The following is a 21,552-nucleotide window of genomic DNA, read 5'->3' on the forward strand; positions in this document are numbered from 1 at the left end:
ATACATCTCAGAAGTTTTAGATGACCACGTTGAACAGAAATGTCTTTTTGAAAGATGTGAGGTCCTAAAATATTCAGTTAAACTCCATGAGGTTTATATTTTAGTGAATACTCTAATTCTATTTCTGTTTATAGATAATAAGAATAATAGGAATAATTTTTCTGGTTAAATCTTCTCACAGAAAATAGTTACAAAGTTGTTTTAAACAGGAAAAAGTATTTTTGAAGGAAGCTTTCTAATTACTAAGAAAGTATATATAATGTTTTAACTAAAACTGATAAGCAGTTAAAAAGAAGACTTTAGCACAAGTAAGTACTCATGTTTACACTCTCTATAAAATAACAGAACATTTCCCTTGGCTCAGGATTAACCTCTGAAGTAAAATAATCAACCACTCCAATAATTCTTCATTTTTGCTTCTGTTACACATATTCCTAAAAACAAGATGCGGTTGTTTCTCTAGATGTGTGTGTGCACATATGTGTATTTGGATGTGCATGTGTGTGAGAGTTACAGTGTTAAGAACTATTTAGAGACAGAGAAAAGACTAAACTAATTAAATGATTAAAACACATATTCACCTGCCTTTGCTCCTTTATTATAATTTGTCATTAGTAGGGGCAAAATTCCAGCCCAGTAAACTAAATGTGTTCTGTCCATTCAATATGCTTTGGCAGAAAAGAAAAACATTATTGTCTATTACCATGAATTACTCTTTATAGTTATTTTATACTATAATTCAGGATACTGCACCAATTTTTCAGACTTCTTCTGCCACCTATCTTGAAAGAGATACTTGTCTTTGCCATTGTTTTGTATATACTCAAAGATAATTCATATTTTACTCCTGATATAATACACTATTATGAAGGCAAAAATCTTAAGAAACATTTAATGTGTTACAAATATTAAAATTTTAGAATGTATATTTCTAAATCTAATTTTTACTAAAAAACATGAAGTCAGTTTATAATTTAAAATTCTAGAAAAAGATAATGGTCCACCTATTTATAAAGAACTTGGTAATTTTATTAGTAGATGGTGTCATAGTCAGGCTTTAATGTTAAATTCAGTGTGAACTTTCTGATTTATTTTCATTTATTTTATTCTTCTCTTTTATTCTTACAGGCAAATTGAAAAGTTACTTTAGTAGTAGTTTCTTGGTTTCTTTGATGTACAATAGCTGCATATATTTAAATACAATCTGAAATAAAGTACACATCATTTTGAAAAATTGAGATTTTATACAACTTAGGGAGGTTAAAATATAAACAACAACAACAACAAACCTTGCTTGGGAAATAAAGCAAAGGAACGTACCTGTGGTCCAACCACTCCACCTGGCCCAGGAGGGCCAGTCTTGCCTTGAAATCCCTAAGGAAGCAAAGTATTATCTGTAAAAGCTACACACAATACAAAGCATAAATCAAAATTCTGTGAGATAGCTGCGTAAGTCACATTAAAATAAAATCACCTATTGACTAAAATTATTTATTTTCAAATGCTTAAATACAAATTTAATAAGTTAAACTTATTTCAGTCACTAAAATTCAAAATTTGCCATTTCAATATTTCACATGGTAGGGCAATAGTTACCTTTAATAAATGAAGTTAGAGCAAAAATATGTTCTTAGCCCTGTTCCATCAGGTAAAACACCACATGCAATTTTAACCCAGTAATGTTTATGGATGAACTAAATGATTTAGAAATTCTTTGAAACAGTTAACTAATTTTTTAGGCACAGATAAATTCACAACCTATGATATTAATACATTTCTCTCTATTGCATTCCAAAAATCTCATAAAATAAAACAAGATATAAAAATAAATCTATTAAAATAATGGTTTGCATAGTAATTATTTTAGCATTTATCAATACACTTTCTTGTAAAAACCTCATGAGATATAGCTGTAAATGCATTTTGCAAATAATGCAGTCATTAAAATATCATCTGGTTGATTTGAGCAGAATATACTCACTACATAAAACTTTTGGGCATATATTCTGGTACTTATACTTCTTTAGGCTGTGGGTTATTCATTCCGCATAAGTGTATTAAGATAGGTAAATTTCTGGCCAGGCACAGTGACTCATGTCTGTAATCCCAGCACTCTGGGAGACTGAGGTCAGGAGATTGAGACCATCCTGGACAGCATGATGAAACCCTATCTCTACAAAAAATATAAAAATTTAGCTGAGTGTGGTGGCACATGCCTGTAATTCCAGCTACTAGAGAGGCTGAGATAGGAGAACTGCTTGAACCAGGGAGTCAGAGGATGAAGTGAGCCGAGATAGTGCCACTGCACCTCCAGCCCGGAGACAGAGTGAGACTCGGTCTCAAAAAAAAAAAAAAAGGTAAATTTCTTACTCATGAGAGTTAACTTACTTTTAACAGCTAAAGAAGTAGATAGAAAATATTGGGAGAAGCAGTTTCCAAAGAACTGAATATTTTATTCCCTTTAACATCTGGTCAGACTGAAAATTAAAAGACCAGAAAAAATGGGTAGGAACTAGCAGTTTCACATTTGTATCACAATGTTCCCAGTAACTATGAACAATTTATAACAATAAAGTTTTATAAGTAGGTAAAGAAAATAATCTGTAATTATTGTAATTGATATTACAGGAAAAGAAAATAGATTTCATCTATTTTTAAAACCTATTAATTAAGACTTTCATGGTTCTATTTGAGCTATCATTATCAATAGCAAAAACAATCAATTTTGGAGGTGAAGGTCATAAAATTTTTCAGCATTTTATAAGCATATTAGTCACTTAATTTTAATTTTTCAGCAATTAGTTGGTCTGGAAATCTGTCATCAGATTTACATACACACATACATAGATACCTAAACACATGTATAAATGTATGCATAATGTATATATGTGTCCCTGGAATATCTCAACAACCTGCATGACCACAATTGCCATCTCTGTGCTGATGAACTCCTCCACTCCCAGCTATTTCTAAACTTCTAATTTGTATGAGCCCTAAAACTCTCTCAATAAGTGTCTACTAGAAATTTCCAATTGTATATACTCTCTCTTCAACATTCCTAGCATGGAACTTCCTGAATGTATCTTTTCCTTTAATTTTCCTTCTGTGTTCTCCCCCTATTTAATGGCGTGTCTTCAGATCCCAGACTTTTCTTCAATGCCCATACTTAATGAGTCATTTCATCCTAATGTGTCACTTGAGAAGCTCCCTCAAATACAGCTTCTTCTCTCTTATCCCAGTAGACCCGTCCTATTCAAACTATAATCACTTCTTTCCTTCACTGTTGTTGATTGTCAGCTTCATTCACTTGTTTACATTAGCCAGAATCATCGCCCACAAAACCAAACTCAATAAGCTCATTTTTAAACATACAGATGACAAACTTCTAGGCAATATGGGTCCAGTATGTGAATTCAGTTACTTCCTTCGCTTTCAAAATGTACCCTAAATTCTAGCCATGCTGATCTTCCTACCTTTTTCTGAATAGCCACACACCATATATTTGCATGACCTGTTTCCTCTGTCTGGATTATTCTTCTTCCAATTTTTAATCACTAAATTGAACAGGAAGATATAAAGGCAATTCCAAACTTTAAAAAAAAGTCTTATAAAACTTTTTGTCTTAGTAACTGTGAGAGCAAGAATCACACACAAACAAAAATGATTGCAATAATGATTAATTAAATGTAATTGATTAAAAATCAATACTTAATTGAGTAAAGTCTGGGAAAAATTAAAACACAGACTTTCACTCATACGTTCTAAGGGAAAAGAGAAAGTCTTGGCTGCTAGCCCATTTGTGTGAGTGATGGATTTTTAGCTGGAAGACAGCGTTGCCCATATGTCTGCTCATTCAAACCATTCAGAGTATTTACAAGTATCTAATACAATTGATCTTGGGGAATCTTACAAATAAACTACACAGGAAAACTTTTACAGTTCGCAATAAGGCGTGCCTGTTCAATATTGTCATGTAATAAGACTACACTTGCCATTTAATTTTAGAATAGCTAGTAAAATTATGTTTTTCAAAGTTGCTGAAAATGGAAATTAATTTGATATATACATAGGTAGTTTGAAAAATGTGCTATTAAGATCCAACAGAAGTGTAACTCCTCTTCTGATCATCGCTGTAAGACTAAGCCAATTTTAGGATCAATGCAGGATTTGGCACTATGTTTCTGAGACAAATTTGGGTCATTTCAATATAATAGGAGCTATCTCTGAAGCTGTTTAAGGCCACCAGGAAAAAAATGGGAATAGTTTCTATTATACTGAAACAACCCAAATGAATATGAGAGGTCAGAATAAACATTTAATTAGTGGGTTTCTGATTGGAGACAAATCTGAAATATAATTTAAAAACTTTTCCTTTGGAATAAGATTATTATCTTATATCTTATCCATAAATATATGGCAAAGAATGAATTCCCACTCTAGATTGTGACTCTTGTGCAAAGCAATCTTTTGAATCTGGGTCAGCACAGAACAAGGCGAGAAAAAAAGGTTTGAGGCTACAGGATGATTCAACATTCCCTTAAAAGTGGATGTGAAATCAGGAATATAATTTTTCAGAAATAATCCTGGCTTTTATCTGTGAAAAACTATAAAACAGAAACGTTCATTCTAGAAACATTATGCCTTTTTCTTCTCTGTTTAAATCTCAATGTTATATGTGATACAATTATTTTGGCTAGATATAACAATTTTATAACAGTAATTCTCTTGATATCTTTTCCTCAGAAGACATTTTGGAATATCCTATAGTTATTTCCAGGAAGTTATAAAATGACTTTATTTAAAATGATTTGGCTGAAAGATTTGAATGAGAATGCATTTGCAAATTGCATGTTGATTCTCCTTTAGAAAGTTTATTTCTGCTCCTAATATAGGTATCATTCCCAAGAGGATATCCAAACATTTTGTTCTTTGATCTCATTAAATCATATTTTGATTTTGCCTTTGAAATCCAAGACTCTGAAGTTTCCCATCTGGCTAAAACTAAGAAATGGTGAAACTAAGAACTGCCGCATGGTAAGCAAGACAGGAATTGGGTGGCTGTTGAAGACTGTTTCCTCCACAGCAGAAAATTCATAATGTTTTCAGATTTGTTATAGTACATTGCTGTGCAACTCCAGTATGTATGCAGACTGCCCAAATACCCTACCATGATTTTAAACTACATAGTCAAAGGTAGTCTGAATTTGTAGTTTCCTTGAGAAATTTGAATAAAAGTAATCATTGGTGAGAAGCAAGAATTGATTCCATGGAAACATGCCAATCCATGCTGATTTCTGGTTAGAATAACAATGCACTGGGATATCCAGATGCCTGGTTTTGTAACCGTGGCAAAATAAATAAGCTCACCAAGATCTGTAAACATAACGGAGCTGCTAGGTTCTCTCTGCCCAAATTGTACATGCGTGGTAAATTGTTCATTCAATTTGTTTACTGTTATATTCTTTATAGTTTTTAAGTAAAATTTAGCGACCGTTTTTTGATTTACTTTTTCCTATTTCACATGAAAGGATGCTTTTGACATAGTTCCCAACCAATTATAGCCAATGGGTCCAATATCAGCAAATATTTCATCCCTTAGTTCTTGATAAAAGAATGTTGTATTATGTGCATGGCTATTTGCAAGCTGCTGTTTTTAGAGAGTGGAAAGGTGATGGGTGTGAGTAGAATGTATCCATAAACAGACTTCAGTGAAAGAGCCAGAGTGACTCTCTTGAGATATCTAAAAAATAACGGTGTCTTCTCCATCAACTCTTCCTTAAAATGCTGCGGTTGACAATAAGAACAATCATATCAACTAACATCCTATTTCCTGAAGTATATTTCTTGTGTCCATGTATGCATTTATGTATATCTTTCAAAAAAGGGCTTAATGAAACTAAGTTTTCAATGTTCCTCAATCGAGTAATTGAACTGTTCATTAAAAAGTAGCTTTCTGTGAACTGATGAGGAGCTAGAGATGTAAATTATTAATAAGGGTAAAAGGTCACTTACAGTCTCCCCACGTTGCCCAGGGTGTCCTGGCAACCCATCCTTCCCAGGTGGTCCCTGAAATTACAAATATTAAACATCACATGTCATAAATATTTCTTTAATTGTTTTATAGTCTAAATGTCATATGTTAGAAAATTTTCTTTTTGTATTTTCATTAGATATTTTACTTTGTTCTTCTGTTGATTTTATATACGGTAATATGCACACATATCTCTTCAATATAATTCTGTAGCTAGAATTGAAACCAAAATAGAATTACAGAAGTCTTTTCTGAACATTTTACATTTAAATAAATTTATTTCATTTGCATCAATAATTTTTAAATGAATATTTGCAAAGGTTGGTATTTTCATTTTTGTGAAAAAATATTACTTCTTTAGCACTTCAAAGATGAATATTTCCCTTTTTTGGTGATTTGTTCCTAATTCAATTCCCGGTGCATTAAAACTTGGATAACAGAGAAAGATAGTGCCCTCTAGTGGTGATTTGAGCTTCTAACTGATAAGAATGTAAAAGAAGGCCGGGCGCGGTGGCTCACACCTGTAATCCCAGCACTTTGGGAGACTGAGGCCGGTAGATCAGGTCAGGAAATCCAGAACATCCTGACCAACATGGTGAAATCCTGTCTCTACTAAAATACAAAAAATTAGCCGGGCCTGGTAGTGTGCGCCTGTAGTCCCAGCTACTGGGGAGGCTGAGGCAGGGAAATCGCTTGAACCCGGGAGACGGAGGTTGCAGTGAGCCGAGACCTCGCCACTGCACTCCAGCCTGGCTACAGAGCGAGACTCGTCTCAAAAACAAACAAACAAACAAAAACAAACAAACAACAAAAACAAAAAACAAAAAAACCCAACCAACCAAACAAAAAAAGCAAAAGAAATACAAACTCATAAAAACAATGTTAGTTTACCTCTCAAATTTTTTCAAGTAAAAGAAACAATACGTATACTCAATTCTTAGAAGCTGTCAGGACAAATTTTTCCCAGTGGATTTCTTAAATGTCTTTTTGGAAGCATAATGTTTATGAAGTACTGGGGAGCAAATCTACTGCTATCACTTTCTATAAAGGATGCTGTCTTTGTCATGGCTTAAGAAATAAATAAAGCAATTAACTACAAACTTCAAGTGAACAACTGTGTGAGGGTCCTATATTTTAAATACTTAGTAGAAACAGACTACTTCTTTAGACTGCCTTATGGATTATTCATTCTACTCAGTAACCATTAGGTATCAAGTTCAAAATTTAAAACATAGTCAATGGGTAGAGACAGAAATATTATCACCCTTCTGGATAAATAAAGGTAAATGATTCTTTTAATAATGATATTTTTAATTACAACAGTGCACCTCTCACTGTATGTTAATCATTTAAATAAATTTGTTTTTGAACATCTATTTTTAATATATGTTCTTATAAAGTGAGTGTGAAAAAAAGACTTTGCTTCAAAATATAATTTCACAGATAGCTTTCTTCCAACTAAGTGAGACTTTTCTAGGTTGGCTAGCTACTTCAGGAGAAAGGTTTTTGGCAGTGCCAGAACCATCTCTGCTCCCTTAAGTAGTCTCTATTGACATCCTGGTTGCTGTATAAATTAGCAACTCTAATTAAAAACTGTTATGCTATTTCACAACATCATGGCTTGCTCAGTGACTTGTTCACGTTTTCCAGGGCCACTTACTGCCATCCTCTTCTTCGAAAAACAAAATTGTAAAATGTTTTTAACCAAGGGCCCAAAACATTTTTGGATGTCATTTAACCATGGCAAAAACATATATTACATACCCTTCTATCAGCCACTAGGTGTGTATATTAATGCTAAGACTTGGTTTTGCCCTCATTTTGGAGGTGACATACAGAAATAAGTGGAAGTTAATTGCTAGTAGATTTCATTGAGGTCCAGTTTTACAAAATAGCAAATAAAACAATTTCTGTGCCTTATCACTAGTTTGATGTGTTTGGCGATAAACATGCTTTCAATTTCGGGCAATAATTAAAGTTTTACAGAGAGGATGACAGCTGAAAGATATCAAGTATGTCTGGCTATTTTTTCCACCATAATACAGTGCATCTTAAATGATGTGCTCTGCTATTAGCACAAGACTTACATTTTTTTAACAAAGCTGTAAATAGAAGAATTAAATATCTCATATTTGCTGACATAGATAACACTTTCATTGCAAAATATTATAATACTTTAAAATAGTGATTTTAGCTCTAACTGATTGCATCCTGGGAAGAATGCAATGTAATATTTAATGGCTTTCCTAGAGAGTCTGAGGGATTAGTGCTAATATACTGCATTAAGAATTGGTGTCATTATCATTTTTCTTGATTTATGTATGTACTTCTAATATCAAAGTATTAGTCCTAAATTACCATAATGGCTACAAACTACAAGCCAATAAAATAAGCAGACTAATTACCAAATAATTTTATGGTATTTTTGTAAAAGTAATACTTTTTTCATCAAAATAGTCCACCCCTTTTAGCTAGTTGATACAGGACAGAGAGAATTCATCTAAATGAGGGTATGCAGATTTGGCAAGGCAATCTGTGAAAATGGATAAGCAATTGTTTAAAGATATTTTCTCACTTCTCATTGGCACTGAGTTTTGACTTTTTCTATTCTAAATAGAATGTTTCTCATAGTAGTCATGCTATAAGCCTTAATTATTTCAAGCTAATTTTTTTCTGAAATGGAATACTGTATATTCCCCAAATCTGCTGATATGGGCATGAGATTAACAGAATCTAAAGGGAATATTTAGATCCATATACATATATATATGACTATGTCAATATATATCATACGCATATATGTATATATATATTTTTTCCTGGTATAATGAAGATAAGCCAATTAATTTACAGGAAGAGATTTTTTATATCTCTCCGCCTTAATTTCTTCTTTCTTTATTTAACAGATGAAGGCATTTCTATCTCAAAGTCATAAAACTGCATACCAGAGAAACGAGGTATTTTTATTTCATGTTTCACTTGTTAGAGAAACATAGTATAAAAATCATTTTGTTTATCAGTGAAACCAATACTCCTAACTGTCTTGTCTCTCCAACTAGAATGCATGCTTCTCAAGTGTAGGCATTTATTATCATTGTGATACCTCTTAGAGATAAAACGCATGCATGATCAATGGCTCAAAACATTGAAAGACACATAAGACAGTGGGTTGAAAAAGTTCTGAGAAAAAAAATAAGTCAAGAATGTTGTTTCATCGTCAAAGACTTTCTTTGACGATGAAACAATACTCCATGAGCAAAGCAATTTTCAACAATACATACAAACATAAATGGAATATTGCTAAACTTTATGTTGCTAAACAAAATACACATAGCTTAAAACTAATTATGGAAATGCTTATTAAAATATACATACAGTGACTTTTGAAACTATGTTTTCATTTCTCTGTGAAAGATTTTGGAGTCTTCATGTTACATTTGAGCAAAACTGACATAGTAGGTAAACATATGCAGGTAGTGTCAAGATTGTTTTATATTTAATACTAGCTATGCATATTGAGCTTTTTATACCATTGTAATACAGGTGACAATACTTTCCTAATATGTTTGCAGTAATAATGCAAAACTGTTCAGTGGTAAAGTAATAATTTAAACAGTATCTAAAAATTATTGTAAAAGTAATATTTGACATTTATTTATTTCAAAATAAATAATTCACCAATATGATTTGTGTGCACACTAAAACGTGGGTAGTATTGTTTAGTGTGGACTAGCACAGCAGTTCACACAGTTCACATGCATCAGAACTGTCTAGAGGGTTTTTTAAAAGATAGACTGGGCCCCTCTCCAGAATTGTGATTTGCTCAGTGAGACTACATGTCTAACAATATCCCAAGAGCTGTGGATGCTGCTGGGCCAGGAACTACATTTGCAAACCACTGTCCTAGACATGTGGGTAAGCTGACTCCCGCTCTCTTAAAGAAACTGAGAAGGTGGTAAAACAAACAAACAAACAAAAACCAAAAAACAAAAACACACAGCATGTTCTATGTCCTCACAAATATTTAAATACAAAAACAAAGTACTTCATTTAACTTTATGAAGGTGCTTGACGAACATTCAAGAGTGTTGCATTAAGAATTGGCTTCGTTATATACATTATATCCGTTATATACATTTCGTATAACGGATATGACTTAAGGAGAACTGTCGTTACATTTTCCAAAAATAATCAATTATAGAGACAGATATAATATTAATATAAATAAATCTTTGCAAGACTTAAGTAATATCAGAATGTTGGAGAGATTTAGGAAGTGATATTTGAAGAAGGTTATATTGATGATGGAAGATAAAGATAAATTCTAATATACCAAATATTTAAGAGTTGATAACAATTTTTAATGTCATCAATTACATTCATGGAGGAGCAGCTCAAAGAGCAGCTGAGAGAATGATATTTATATTTTCCTAGTCTTTGGCATACTTTCAATGAATGCTTAATAAGAGATGTTGAAATTATATTCAGAAACACTCTGAATTTCATAAATTGAAAATATCTACTTTCTTTGATATCAATTGTAATTTTATTAAGATTTTATCATATTATATCTAACAAATATTTAAAATGTACACTGTGACTCTCAAAACTCTGAAAATGTCAAATAGAGACCAAGAAAGAGAAGCTCTGACACTTACAGGAGGGCCTTTTGGTCCAGGGAATCCAACGGGACCCTGCGGTCCTTGAGGACCCTGGAAATAAAAAGCAGTGGGGAGAAGTTAACAACACGCCTTAGAAAACGCATCTTTATACTTTGAGATTGATTTGTATAGATGAAATGCAATGCATCATCCAGCTTCTTCGTCACAGCGACAAAACTACGGTAATGCACCACGAGAGTAAGTGCTAATGCAAAAGCAAAATGGATAATTTTTCACACTACTCTACTCAAAACTGCACATCACATCAGTGTTACCTCAGGAACACTGTAAATATGTAGAATTCATGTGAATTAAAAGTGAAGAGAACATATAAGAATTGAGAAGTTCTGCAGATTATTTACTTTTAACATTGGCTAGAAACATTCACAGAAGGAAGATATTTCGATTCAATTCAATTCCTTAGCCTCCCCCTCAAAAAACTGTTTTAAAACTTATTCTATCCATGCTCTGTATCTAGCCATAGATTCTAAAACTAAAAGAGAAAGTATGTGACTATCTCAGCTAGACCACAGAACAGGTTGTTAACTAGTCTCCATGTTTAAAATATATTTATTTTGGATGATGTCAATATATATTTTACTCATGTATAAGTTTCTTTTGTAGATAAGAAGAAAATAACTTTATTGTGTAGTTATTAGCATTAAATCCAAATAAAATATTATATCATTTTTGGCTTGATTTTTAATTAACTATATTATTCATCTCGCAAATTTACCTATTTTTAAAGTGCATAAAGTAGGTCCCATTACAGTGACTCCATTGTTGGCAGAAAAAGTAATTGGTAAGAGATAATCCTTTATAGGCCCAGAACATAATAGTTGCATTTATTTAAGAAGATTTATGAAAGATAACATAAATAAAATTTCTTAAGTAATATACTTAGGGTAGGATTTATGTAGTTTTCTCATCAAAAATATAGTTTACTGAAGTTGGCCTTCAACAGAATTTACTCTTTCTATTTACCAATCTAGCCTTCCCAAGAAAAATCTCATTATCATTCATAAGCCAATGTTAGTTCAAAAATCATCACAAGTTTGTACAGTTTGTACTATTACCAGCATCTTACATCAAAATAGTAACTTCAAAGTTATATATAAAGTCAACAAAAATAGATATCACATGAAACTACCAAAACCACTGGGCAAAATTTAGGAACTTATAAAATTTTAAACTCTTATTAAACTATGAAACCATGATTCCTAAAGAAAAAATCATTTTAAGTACGAATTTTTAAAAATAGTATTCCTTTGATTATATAGCAAACTCTATTTTCCTGATTTCTTAAAATGTCATTTTGCTTTCTAAAATTTTGCTATTTTTCAAATACAGTTTAAATTTAAATTCTTTAAGAATGAAACATTTCAAAAATCATTACTTTAAATAAACAAAAATGAAAAATTGAATCTTTATAAAATTTCACAGAAAGAGTTGACATATTTTTTTTTATTAATCAAAATAGTTTCCAGGTGGGATTTAAAAAATCCATAATGACTCAGTGTATAGATGGTGTTGAAACCAGATCACCAGATAAAATATCCAGTGCCTGGTTAAATTTGAGCTTTAAATAAATAATGAATACTTTTAATATATCCTAAATATCACAAGATACATACTTAATGCTTATGACAAAAATAACTTATTCTTTATTTATTATTCAAATTTAACTAGGTGTCTTGGTTCCATTTTTGATCACTTAATTTGGTAATGCTAGACCTAACTAAAAGCTATATTTAACCTTTAATAACCAGTATCCATGATCTACTAATCATGATTATGAGGAATCACATTTAATTTGTAGAATATCTTAATAAAAGTTTTTATATACATACATATATATATATATATATATATATATACATGTCATATATAACTATATAGTTAAATATAAATGCATTGTTAAAGAGGGAGTCCATTGAAATGGGCAAAAATAGGTATTTCTTTTTCAAATCCAATGATACTACAGAATTAATTCCCTGAACTTTCCAACTGACATATTTTGAAGAAAATATTTTATGGCATTACATTTGCTATTTTTCAACTTTGTGCTTAAGACATGAACTAAGTGGTTCAAGATAATTAAAAATTATTGGCAGAAAATGAAGGCATATTTGGGGTGAAATGTCTCATCAACCACAAGGAATACAGGAAATATGCTCTTCCTACACAGATACTGAAAACAATGTATGAATATTTATCAAAAATAAATCCACCTAGATTACTAAAACAACAAAACAAAACAAAAATTCTTTACTTTAATCCTCAAGAGGTACTTTTCTCACTCTCAAAGTGTTTTTAAAAGTAATCATACTGTTGGATGACAGTACTGTTTTTCAAATTAAAATGCAGTATCAGCAAAAGCATATTCACTTGTAAGGAAATATTGTTGATCATAACATTTTGGAAGACAAAACCTAATGCATGAGGAGAGAACAGGTGGTGTCTGAAAACAAAACTCATAGTTGTGCTATTTTTTGTTAAATTGTTCTACTCCATTTAATTATTTTGCCATTTTAATTAATTTGAATGTATCTTATTAAAATGACTTTGACCATAAAATACTTCAAATGCATGTATTATTTATGAGCTCAAAATTTACAGGATAAATAGACTTAATTTGGGAACAGTTCATCAAGAGTGAGAAACGTTGAGTGGAAAGTTAATTAAATACAAATCAAAGACTTAAAGCAATTCTAATTAAATGTTTAGTCTTGTGTGTTATCTACTCCTATTTTTGTCACAAATAGAAACTCAAGTTTTGCTCATTACTTCTACTCAAATAAAAATTATTCATTTTCAATTATAGGTTATGCATTGCAAGGCGTTTCTTCTTTCTGTAAAACACCGCCTATACATTTCAAATAATAATATACAAAAATATATTAAACTGACTACGTATACTGAAAATTATCACAGAATATAAAGAAATGATTCTAGTTTTTTAAAGAAATACAGATTCTAATATTTAAATTTATATCAGGAGCATAACTTTAAAAAAAATCTGGCTACAAAAATGCTATATTTTGCCAAAAAAGTCAAACAAAGGGCATACTTGTTCATATGTATTTGGCTTCATCTTATATCAATTAAAAATCAATTTACTAAATAGTTATTCTATTTACTGGAATAGATGTTTTATCTTGAGTTGAATGTATGTTGATTCTGGCTTAATGGCTACTAGTAGCTTGTTTTTTACTGGCATAATATTGCTGCCAGCCCTGTGAACAAAATGAGTATCAATATGGAAAGCAAGCAAGGTGAAGAAGAGGGCAAAGATGTTTCAAGTGTATTTAAAATTAAAATACATACATATTGGCTTGACTATAAGAGTGATATTTTAGTCCAGTTATACACATTTTTCTCATTTCTGTAACATAATTACTAGAACATACTGATTAAGCTTTTTTATTGGTGAAGGGAAATAAATTAAAAAATAAGCATTTTTAAACTCAGTCTAGATTTTGTGGATAAATTTGCACTTGTATTAGCAGACATACATCTTTTCCCCGAAATCGGAATACTTGCAGAAATAATAATTTTCATTTTCTATTATGTAGCTGTATTATACGTACTCTTTCACCTGGAGGGCCAGGAGGACCATCACCGCCTGAAGTGCCCTGGTACCAAGAAAAGAGAAAGAAAAATTGGTTTCAATTCCTTCTCATAGCATGTCTGGAAAATAAACCTACAGCAACATCCAAACAGAAAATGTGCAGATGATACCTTCGGCCCGGGTTTCCCAGTGGGACCTCTTGCACCTCTTGAACCTCGAGGACCCTGCAGATGAGAACAAAAGATGAACCTGAATTAGTGCCTGGCGAATCCTAAGACACTGAATCAATTTTTATTTTTGAAAAATAAGTTATCTTGAAAAACTAAATTCAATATGAAAAGTGCACATCGTTTTAAATCAAGGCACCTACCGTTGGACCACGCTGACCCCGAGGGCCTGGTTTGCCAGCTACTCCCTATCAAAGACAGTTCAAACAATTTCAATATGCAGTATATCACAATAAATTGTGAGTCCGGTGCTAAGACTGAGTACTCATGCAAGAACATTATTCATCCATCCATGCATTCATTCATTCATTCATTCATGTATTCATTTAGAGACAGACTTGCTATGTTGCCCAGGCTGGCCTGGAACTAATGGATTCAAGCAATTCTCCACCTCAGCCTCACAAATATCTGGGACTACAAGAGCACACCACTATGTCTAGCTAAGGACATTTATATTACATAGTTCAAAACATTATATTTATATATCATACCCGTGCACCTTTCTCTCCATTAGCACCTGGAAACCCAGGGAATCCAGTGGAACCCTACAATAATAAAATTAAAAAACAATTATCAAACATGGCAATTAACATTTTCAGCCACAAGGTGCAATTTATTTTGTAACAGACTGATTTTCACACAGCTGTTAATATTTAAATCAAAAATATAATTTTGAGATACCATACAGCTACCAACGAAGTAAGTGAAAATTAACTTACAATGATATCTGAAATCCTGGAAGCATTGAAAGCACAAATTGATAAAACATTTTAGTTTTAACCTTCTAAGTAAATGAATTAATCAAGTGTTATTACATCTCTTGTTATAAAATAGTAATTACAGGACATTTTATAGAAAATGTATTTCAATGTAAAGTTCTATATATTTGCTTCAATTCTAAAAAAAAAATCCTATTTCACAAATAGGAATAGTCAAATATTAAAATAGGCATTTTAGAAAATGTTTTTTCCTGAATTTATATTATCATATATCTATAGTTACCATTTTTTAGTTGAGTATTTTTACATTTTTAAAAGTGGATCAACTCATAGACTAAAAACCTTACTCCACTTTTTCTATTTGGTGTTGGAATACAACTATATCTAGTGGAAAGTCGAAGTCAGACAGCCAAGCATTAAAATTCTGTTTTTTAGAATTCCGAAGACACAATTTCGAGATTTATGTTTGTTATGCAGCAGCTAAGTAAGTTTGGTACATTACTTACGGTCATCGAGTATTTTTTTTTTTTTCTTCAAAGTGAGGACAATAATACATACCTTATAGGTACTTTGAAATTTGTAGGATTGAAAAAAAAGAATGCTTGGTATAAAAATAATAATCATATATAATAATAATTATTGTAAATGTTATGTTTAAAAAAGCACAACTTCATTCACAAATGGCCACATTTTACAGATACAATATAATCCCCAATAACCACGTTTTCTATATGATTTTACACATATATCTAGATTTTTATCTGCTCAGATATTTATTTGATCATGATTGTGATTAGCTTCCCTCATCACTGTCACAAAATAAAGATTAGTGTTCAATCCTTGCTGCTCAACTTGCTAACTATAGACCCTGAAAAAGAATTAGTGGAGAGTTTTCCTTTTTAGACCATTGTGTGGATTAAGTGCAATAATACATAAAATGTCTAGCAGAGAGTAGTAGACATCAAATTTTAAACTTCCCCGTACATTAAATTTATGAAAAACAAAATTGGTGCATAATGTCTCCTTGGACTTGAATACATTCCTTTCTTTTTTTAATCTACTCATTTGCACTGAACTACCCCTAAAAATAATGTTTCTCCAAGTGATAACACGGCTCCTCTGTATCAGAATAATCTAGAGTAGTTGCTAAAAATATGGATTGCCAAGGCACACTCCACATCTACTGAAACAGAATCAGACTCTCTGGCAGTGAGGTCCAGGAATTTGCATTTTTAACAACCTCTCCAGGTCACATGTACTGTGAAACTTGAGACGTCCTGAGCTGTATTCTTAGGCATGTACAGTTAGAACAGCCAGGTGTAGAGTATTATCTACGCACAGGAGGTAACTATTTAGCCCTGTTCCCAATTTGAAAGCAGTGAATATTACACACTTATCAGGAAGGTAAGATGCTATCAATTTGTGTTTCCTACGCAATATTAAAGCAGGTAAAGAAAATTGTATGTGATGCCCCATGACAGCTGATAGTCAAAAGAATAACCTGAAGGGTACACTCTAAGCTGCTTTTTATAACATGTTTTCCTATATGTGTTATTCCATGCCTATATAGCTAACTTGTGATCAGTCTGAGAACAACTGTCAGGATGTATAATATTCACATATTAGGAAAAAAAAATCTCTGCACATTACATTTGAAAGACCTTTCAAAATCACTTTTCTTTCTCTACACAGAATCAGATAGTTATGTCTACCACAGTATTACTATGTGACTATTACAAGAATGGGACAAATAAGTATAATCCAGTATAAAAACAAAAACTTTGAGGCAAGGGAGACAAATATTCAGTTCTGTCCTGACTAGAAGAGACAACTAAACATATTTATAGATACCTCATTTAAACAAACAGACATTATGTGCCAATTTTGTATTTCATAAATTTATTTTCTTACATAGTTTATGCCCTAGGAAATTGAGAGAAAACACAGAAAAATGTCCAACCCACCAATTAATCTGTTGAACATATGGAAATACTATTTTTTTGCTTCCCACATGAGGAATTATCACTAAAATATATAATTTCTATGAAAATATAGTACCTGTTTTTATGTGGAAACACACAAATGCCATAAACTCAAAGATTAATTGTGAAATTGGCTCAGTCAATAAATGTGAAACTAAAAAATGTGAAATTTTTAAAATGCTATCTGAAATATAAAATTATCCTACCTTAAAATAGATTTTATTTTATGGAACAGTTATCATTTTATGGCACATTGGTGCTACATCTTTTTGATACCTTTATGGTTAATATTGCTACTAAGAAATTAATATAATGTCCACTTACAGTCTTTAATCTGCTTGAAAGAGACTGGTAATGGAATTTCACTTTAGTAAAATAAAAATTCAAATTTATTCAAAATTCATCAGCTTACACACAGGAAAAAATATGTGAAGCTATTTTTGATCTTTGATGTCCCAATCAGTTTTTCATTTTGGAATAGAGAAACTTAAGAGCTTTTTGATCACAGAAATAATCAATGAGTTATGAAGAGAAGCAATATGAAGAAATAAAGAACAAAATTTTGGACATTTTGGTAAAAGGGTTAAGAAGTATTGGATACCTCTAGGAGGAAACGTTTCTGTTTAGTTATTCTATTGCATTTTGTTAATAAAAAGAATTCAAATAATACTTATCAGAGAATTAACTTAGGGGAAAAAACAAAATTTTAAATAAATTCATAAAATAAAATTCTGCTCATTCATGTAATATTTTGACAATTTTCTATGTTTTTAATTCAAAACAAAACAATCATAATTTAACTTCATAAATAGATTAAGAATGCATGAAGTGATGTAAGGACAGCTTGAGGTCCTTGATTATGCAGCAAATGGTTCCTTTTACTCACAATATTTGTGAAAATGCTTGATATTTGAAAGGATGCTAACTGGAAGACAGAGCAGCATATAAGAGACAATATTTAAATAGTAAAAAGTATTAATGTTCTGAGTACAGCCAGAAAATATTTAAATTATGCCTGTATTATTTTTAAATCACAGATGGCATAAATCTTATTTTAGAAGGGTTCAAAAGCATTATATTTATCCCCTGCTACTCAAGGAAGTAAGTATTTTTTTGGAAACTCAATGAAAAAGTTGTAAAACAAAGCTATACAGCAAGCCTAAGAGAGTGTTATCACGTGGCAATGAGGGAACATGAGGGCATATGGTTTACAGATTCAAGGAGAAGGACATTTTTGTCTCCCATCGTTATACGTGAAATTATAAATAGATAAATGTTTAAGAATGTTACAGAAGCAGGATTTGCCCTATCTATTGTGTCTGTTATGCCTGAATGGATCAAATTCAATAAACAGATAGCTTGATATAATCTCATGTAATTAAAATAATTACATATAACTAAAAGAATGGCATAAATGAAACTACCCAGCACTTCTCTGTCCCCTCCCATATCATAACTATTCTGTTATTAATAATCATCATTTATATATTAATTAAATTAGCAAGCTTAATTTAACTACTGAATGTATCAAGTGGATCCTTAACAAAGTGTTACAATTCATTTGAGAAAAATAGTACACCAAGGTAAATATGCATTTTTTAAACCATATTTTTATGCTTAAAATATATATATTTCAAATAGCTAAAAAAGAGATTTGAGTGATAGAGAATTGAATGGTGGCTCCTCAAAAGATATATCCATATTATGAATGTTACTTCACCCGGAAAAAAAAAAAAATCTTGCCAACGTTATTAAATTAATGAAATGAGATCCTCCTGGATTGTCCAGCTGGTCCCTAAATCCAACAGCAAATGTCCTTAAAAAAGACAGAAGAGAAGAAGATGCACAGAAAAAGGGCCATATAAAGAAGGGGACAGAGACTGATTTTATGAAGCCACAAGCCAAGGCATGCCTGGGGCCACCAGAAGCAGGGAGAGGCAAGGACAGATTCTTTACTAGAAACTTTGGAGACAGCATGGCTCTGGCACACCTTGATTTCATACTTCTGGCCTCTGGAACTGTAAGACAGTGAATTTCTGTTGTTTTAAGTTAATAAGTTTGTGGAGGTTTGTTATGGCAACCCTGGAAAAAAAATACTCATGGGAATGAGGGTAATAGACAGTGTGAAAGGTGTATTAATAAAAAAAACAAATCAAGTGATAATTTAAAACCTCAGGGTAATAGAAAGGAAATCAAAAGCTATTATCCATCAAATGTCATCCATGTTAAAACTTCCAGATATACTAGGATAGTTCTTATTCCAATTGGAAAGAAGTACCAATTATGCTTTCCTTTCATGACTGTATCTCCTAAAATGCTGCAACGCCACATATAGGTGAAGGGGAGGAAGGCAGTAAATCACACTGCCACGTATGCACCTATGCAACAATCTTGCATGTTCTTCACATGTACCCCCAAACCTAAAATGCAATAATAAAAAATGCTGCAATCCATAATCACCTAAGCTCTTTGAGCTCCCTGCACTCCAGGTGCCCACACGCCCTATGATTTTCTCTTGTGAAATTATTTTTCAGTACTCATCGTAACATAGATGTGGTACAAACTGTAAGGTAACCATATGTGATTAATATTGTCTTCACAAAATGTTAATAAACTATAAATATCAAGCTGTTTTACCTTTGGACCTTGTCTTCCTGGATATCCTGGTAATCCTGGAACTCCAAGCTTTCCCTATAGTTAAAATATATAATAATACAAGTAATATTTTAAGTTGAATTAAGTTTACATAATTTTAGTATTTTGTCTGAATATTAGAATCACGTATTGTACAGTCAAAAGGAAGATTTGCACGTTTTGATCATTATTTACCTTCATTATGTTTTTTCATGGAATAAGAAAATTGTTGCTTTGAACATATTTCTAATGTGTTAATGTTGTCTAACTTAACCTTTGTTATATAAGTGATGATGCCTTCTTTAGGTACATGAATCCTGTGCTTTTAAAGAGAACTCTAACTCCTTTGTGAATTCTAAAGCACAGTTAAAAATACTCCTAAGCTGTTTTCAACATTAAATACTATTTTAAATTAGTTGATGTAATTGGCACAATATTTAGATTTTATCACTCCAACAAGAGTAAATCTTTTTGATAAAGTTATTTCATTTATCCCAGTCTAAATATAAAACAAGAGATCATGAGTTTTCTCAGTGAGTAAGTAAACCTTAGATAGGCAAAGAAATTCAGAAATAAATTTTAAGCCAAATTTCTTCTTTCACTCTAATGTCTTGGAATATCTGGATTAATAAATATAATATGTATTGAGAGCTTTAGCTAATAATGATGGCTTTTGTGGACTGTTTATTCTTCCAAGCAGGTAATTGAATATGTCATTTTGTTCCAGTGCAATGAGGTTACCTTCAATCTAAAAGTGCTAAAACAAATTTTAAGTTATAATGAAGTCCAACAATGTGTAACAAATACCAGATAGTTTAAAATATTATCCTAAACAATTAACATCCCTAAAATTTCTATCTGAACAAAGCGTTAATTTAAAAAACAGCCAGAAAGATAAAAAATAAATGAATTGAATAAATTAGGTACGTGGAATTTTACTATGCATCCATTTCCTTAAGAAGATACTTATAGAAGCATACTACTTCATTTATAAAATATTATTTACGAATGTCTTAAACATTAGAAAGCATAAGTATCATTATTTTCAGTATACATTAAACAGCTAAAAATGGAAAATAAACTCAAGTTCAAATTTGTATGTGTATTCATAAAAAATGAACAGAAGTTTGTGAATAAACGTAAGTATTTTACTGGATGAAACAAGGAAAGAAATTAGGAACAGGGTTTATGATCTTGTTATTGCAGATTGAACTAAAGAGTTATCTGAGTCATGATCAGCATTGCATAGATAAGTAGTCTTCAGATGGAAAATATGCAAACAAGCCCTAAGAAGCATACTTATAATGATGTCCCCTTGGGTACATTTAGTTATCACAGCTTGTTTTATACCATCGATTTCAAGATTAGTAAAATTATCTAATTATGATCACAAGTTATTTGTTTTCTTTGTTAATTATCACATTAGGATGTATGTATATACTCCAATTCACTTTAAAGTCATTTTAAAATAAATTCCGACAGAAAGATTTATTTTCAATAGGATGACAGGCACCTTCGATAAACGAACAAATACTAATGAAATGTTAAAGAAGAAAAGAACCGTGGGGTAGTTTAAGCTCCTGATTTATCACAATAGCTTGTGTGACTATTTACATGTGACAGGGTCTAAGAAGTTAGAAAGGTCCAGGGTAGCCTTTTAACTACTGGCATGGAGCATTTTAAATGAAGGGGCTTAAATGCCTCATAAGGCCTTGTTTGCCCCTGAT

The 21,552-nt window shown here is 31.5% G+C and overlaps 1 protein-coding gene across 11 annotated transcripts in view; it reads right to left on the minus strand.

Moving 5' to 3' along the window:
• COL11A1 (collagen type XI alpha 1 chain) overlaps positions 1–21,552 on the minus strand; it is a 213,134-nt gene that overhangs the window by 82,353 nt on the left and 109,229 nt on the right. For all 11 annotated transcript variants that reach the window (XM_064371085.1, XM_064371076.1, XM_012438753.3 and 8 more), the window contains 8 exons: positions 19,829–19,882; positions 14,982–15,035; positions 14,634–14,678; positions 14,434–14,487; positions 14,283–14,327; positions 10,690–10,743; positions 6,013–6,066; positions 1,321–1,374 (listed from right to left, as the gene is read on the minus strand). In XM_064371085.1, the coding sequence (XP_064227155.1) occupies positions 1,321–1,374; positions 6,013–6,066; positions 10,690–10,743; positions 14,283–14,327; positions 14,434–14,487; positions 14,634–14,678; positions 14,982–15,035; positions 19,829–19,882 (414 nt within the window). The remainder of the gene's footprint in view (positions 1–1,320; positions 1,375–6,012; positions 6,067–10,689; positions 10,744–14,282; positions 14,328–14,433; positions 14,488–14,633; positions 14,679–14,981; positions 15,036–19,828; positions 19,883–21,552) is intronic.

Source organism: Aotus nancymaae, unplaced genomic scaffold, assembly GCF_030222135.1.
Source record: "Aotus nancymaae isolate 86718 unplaced genomic scaffold, 86718_ANA_hifiasm-v0.15.2.pri h1tg000117l, whole genome shotgun sequence".
In the NCBI taxonomy this organism is placed as follows: domain Eukaryota; kingdom Metazoa; phylum Chordata; class Mammalia; order Primates; family Aotidae; genus Aotus; species Aotus nancymaae.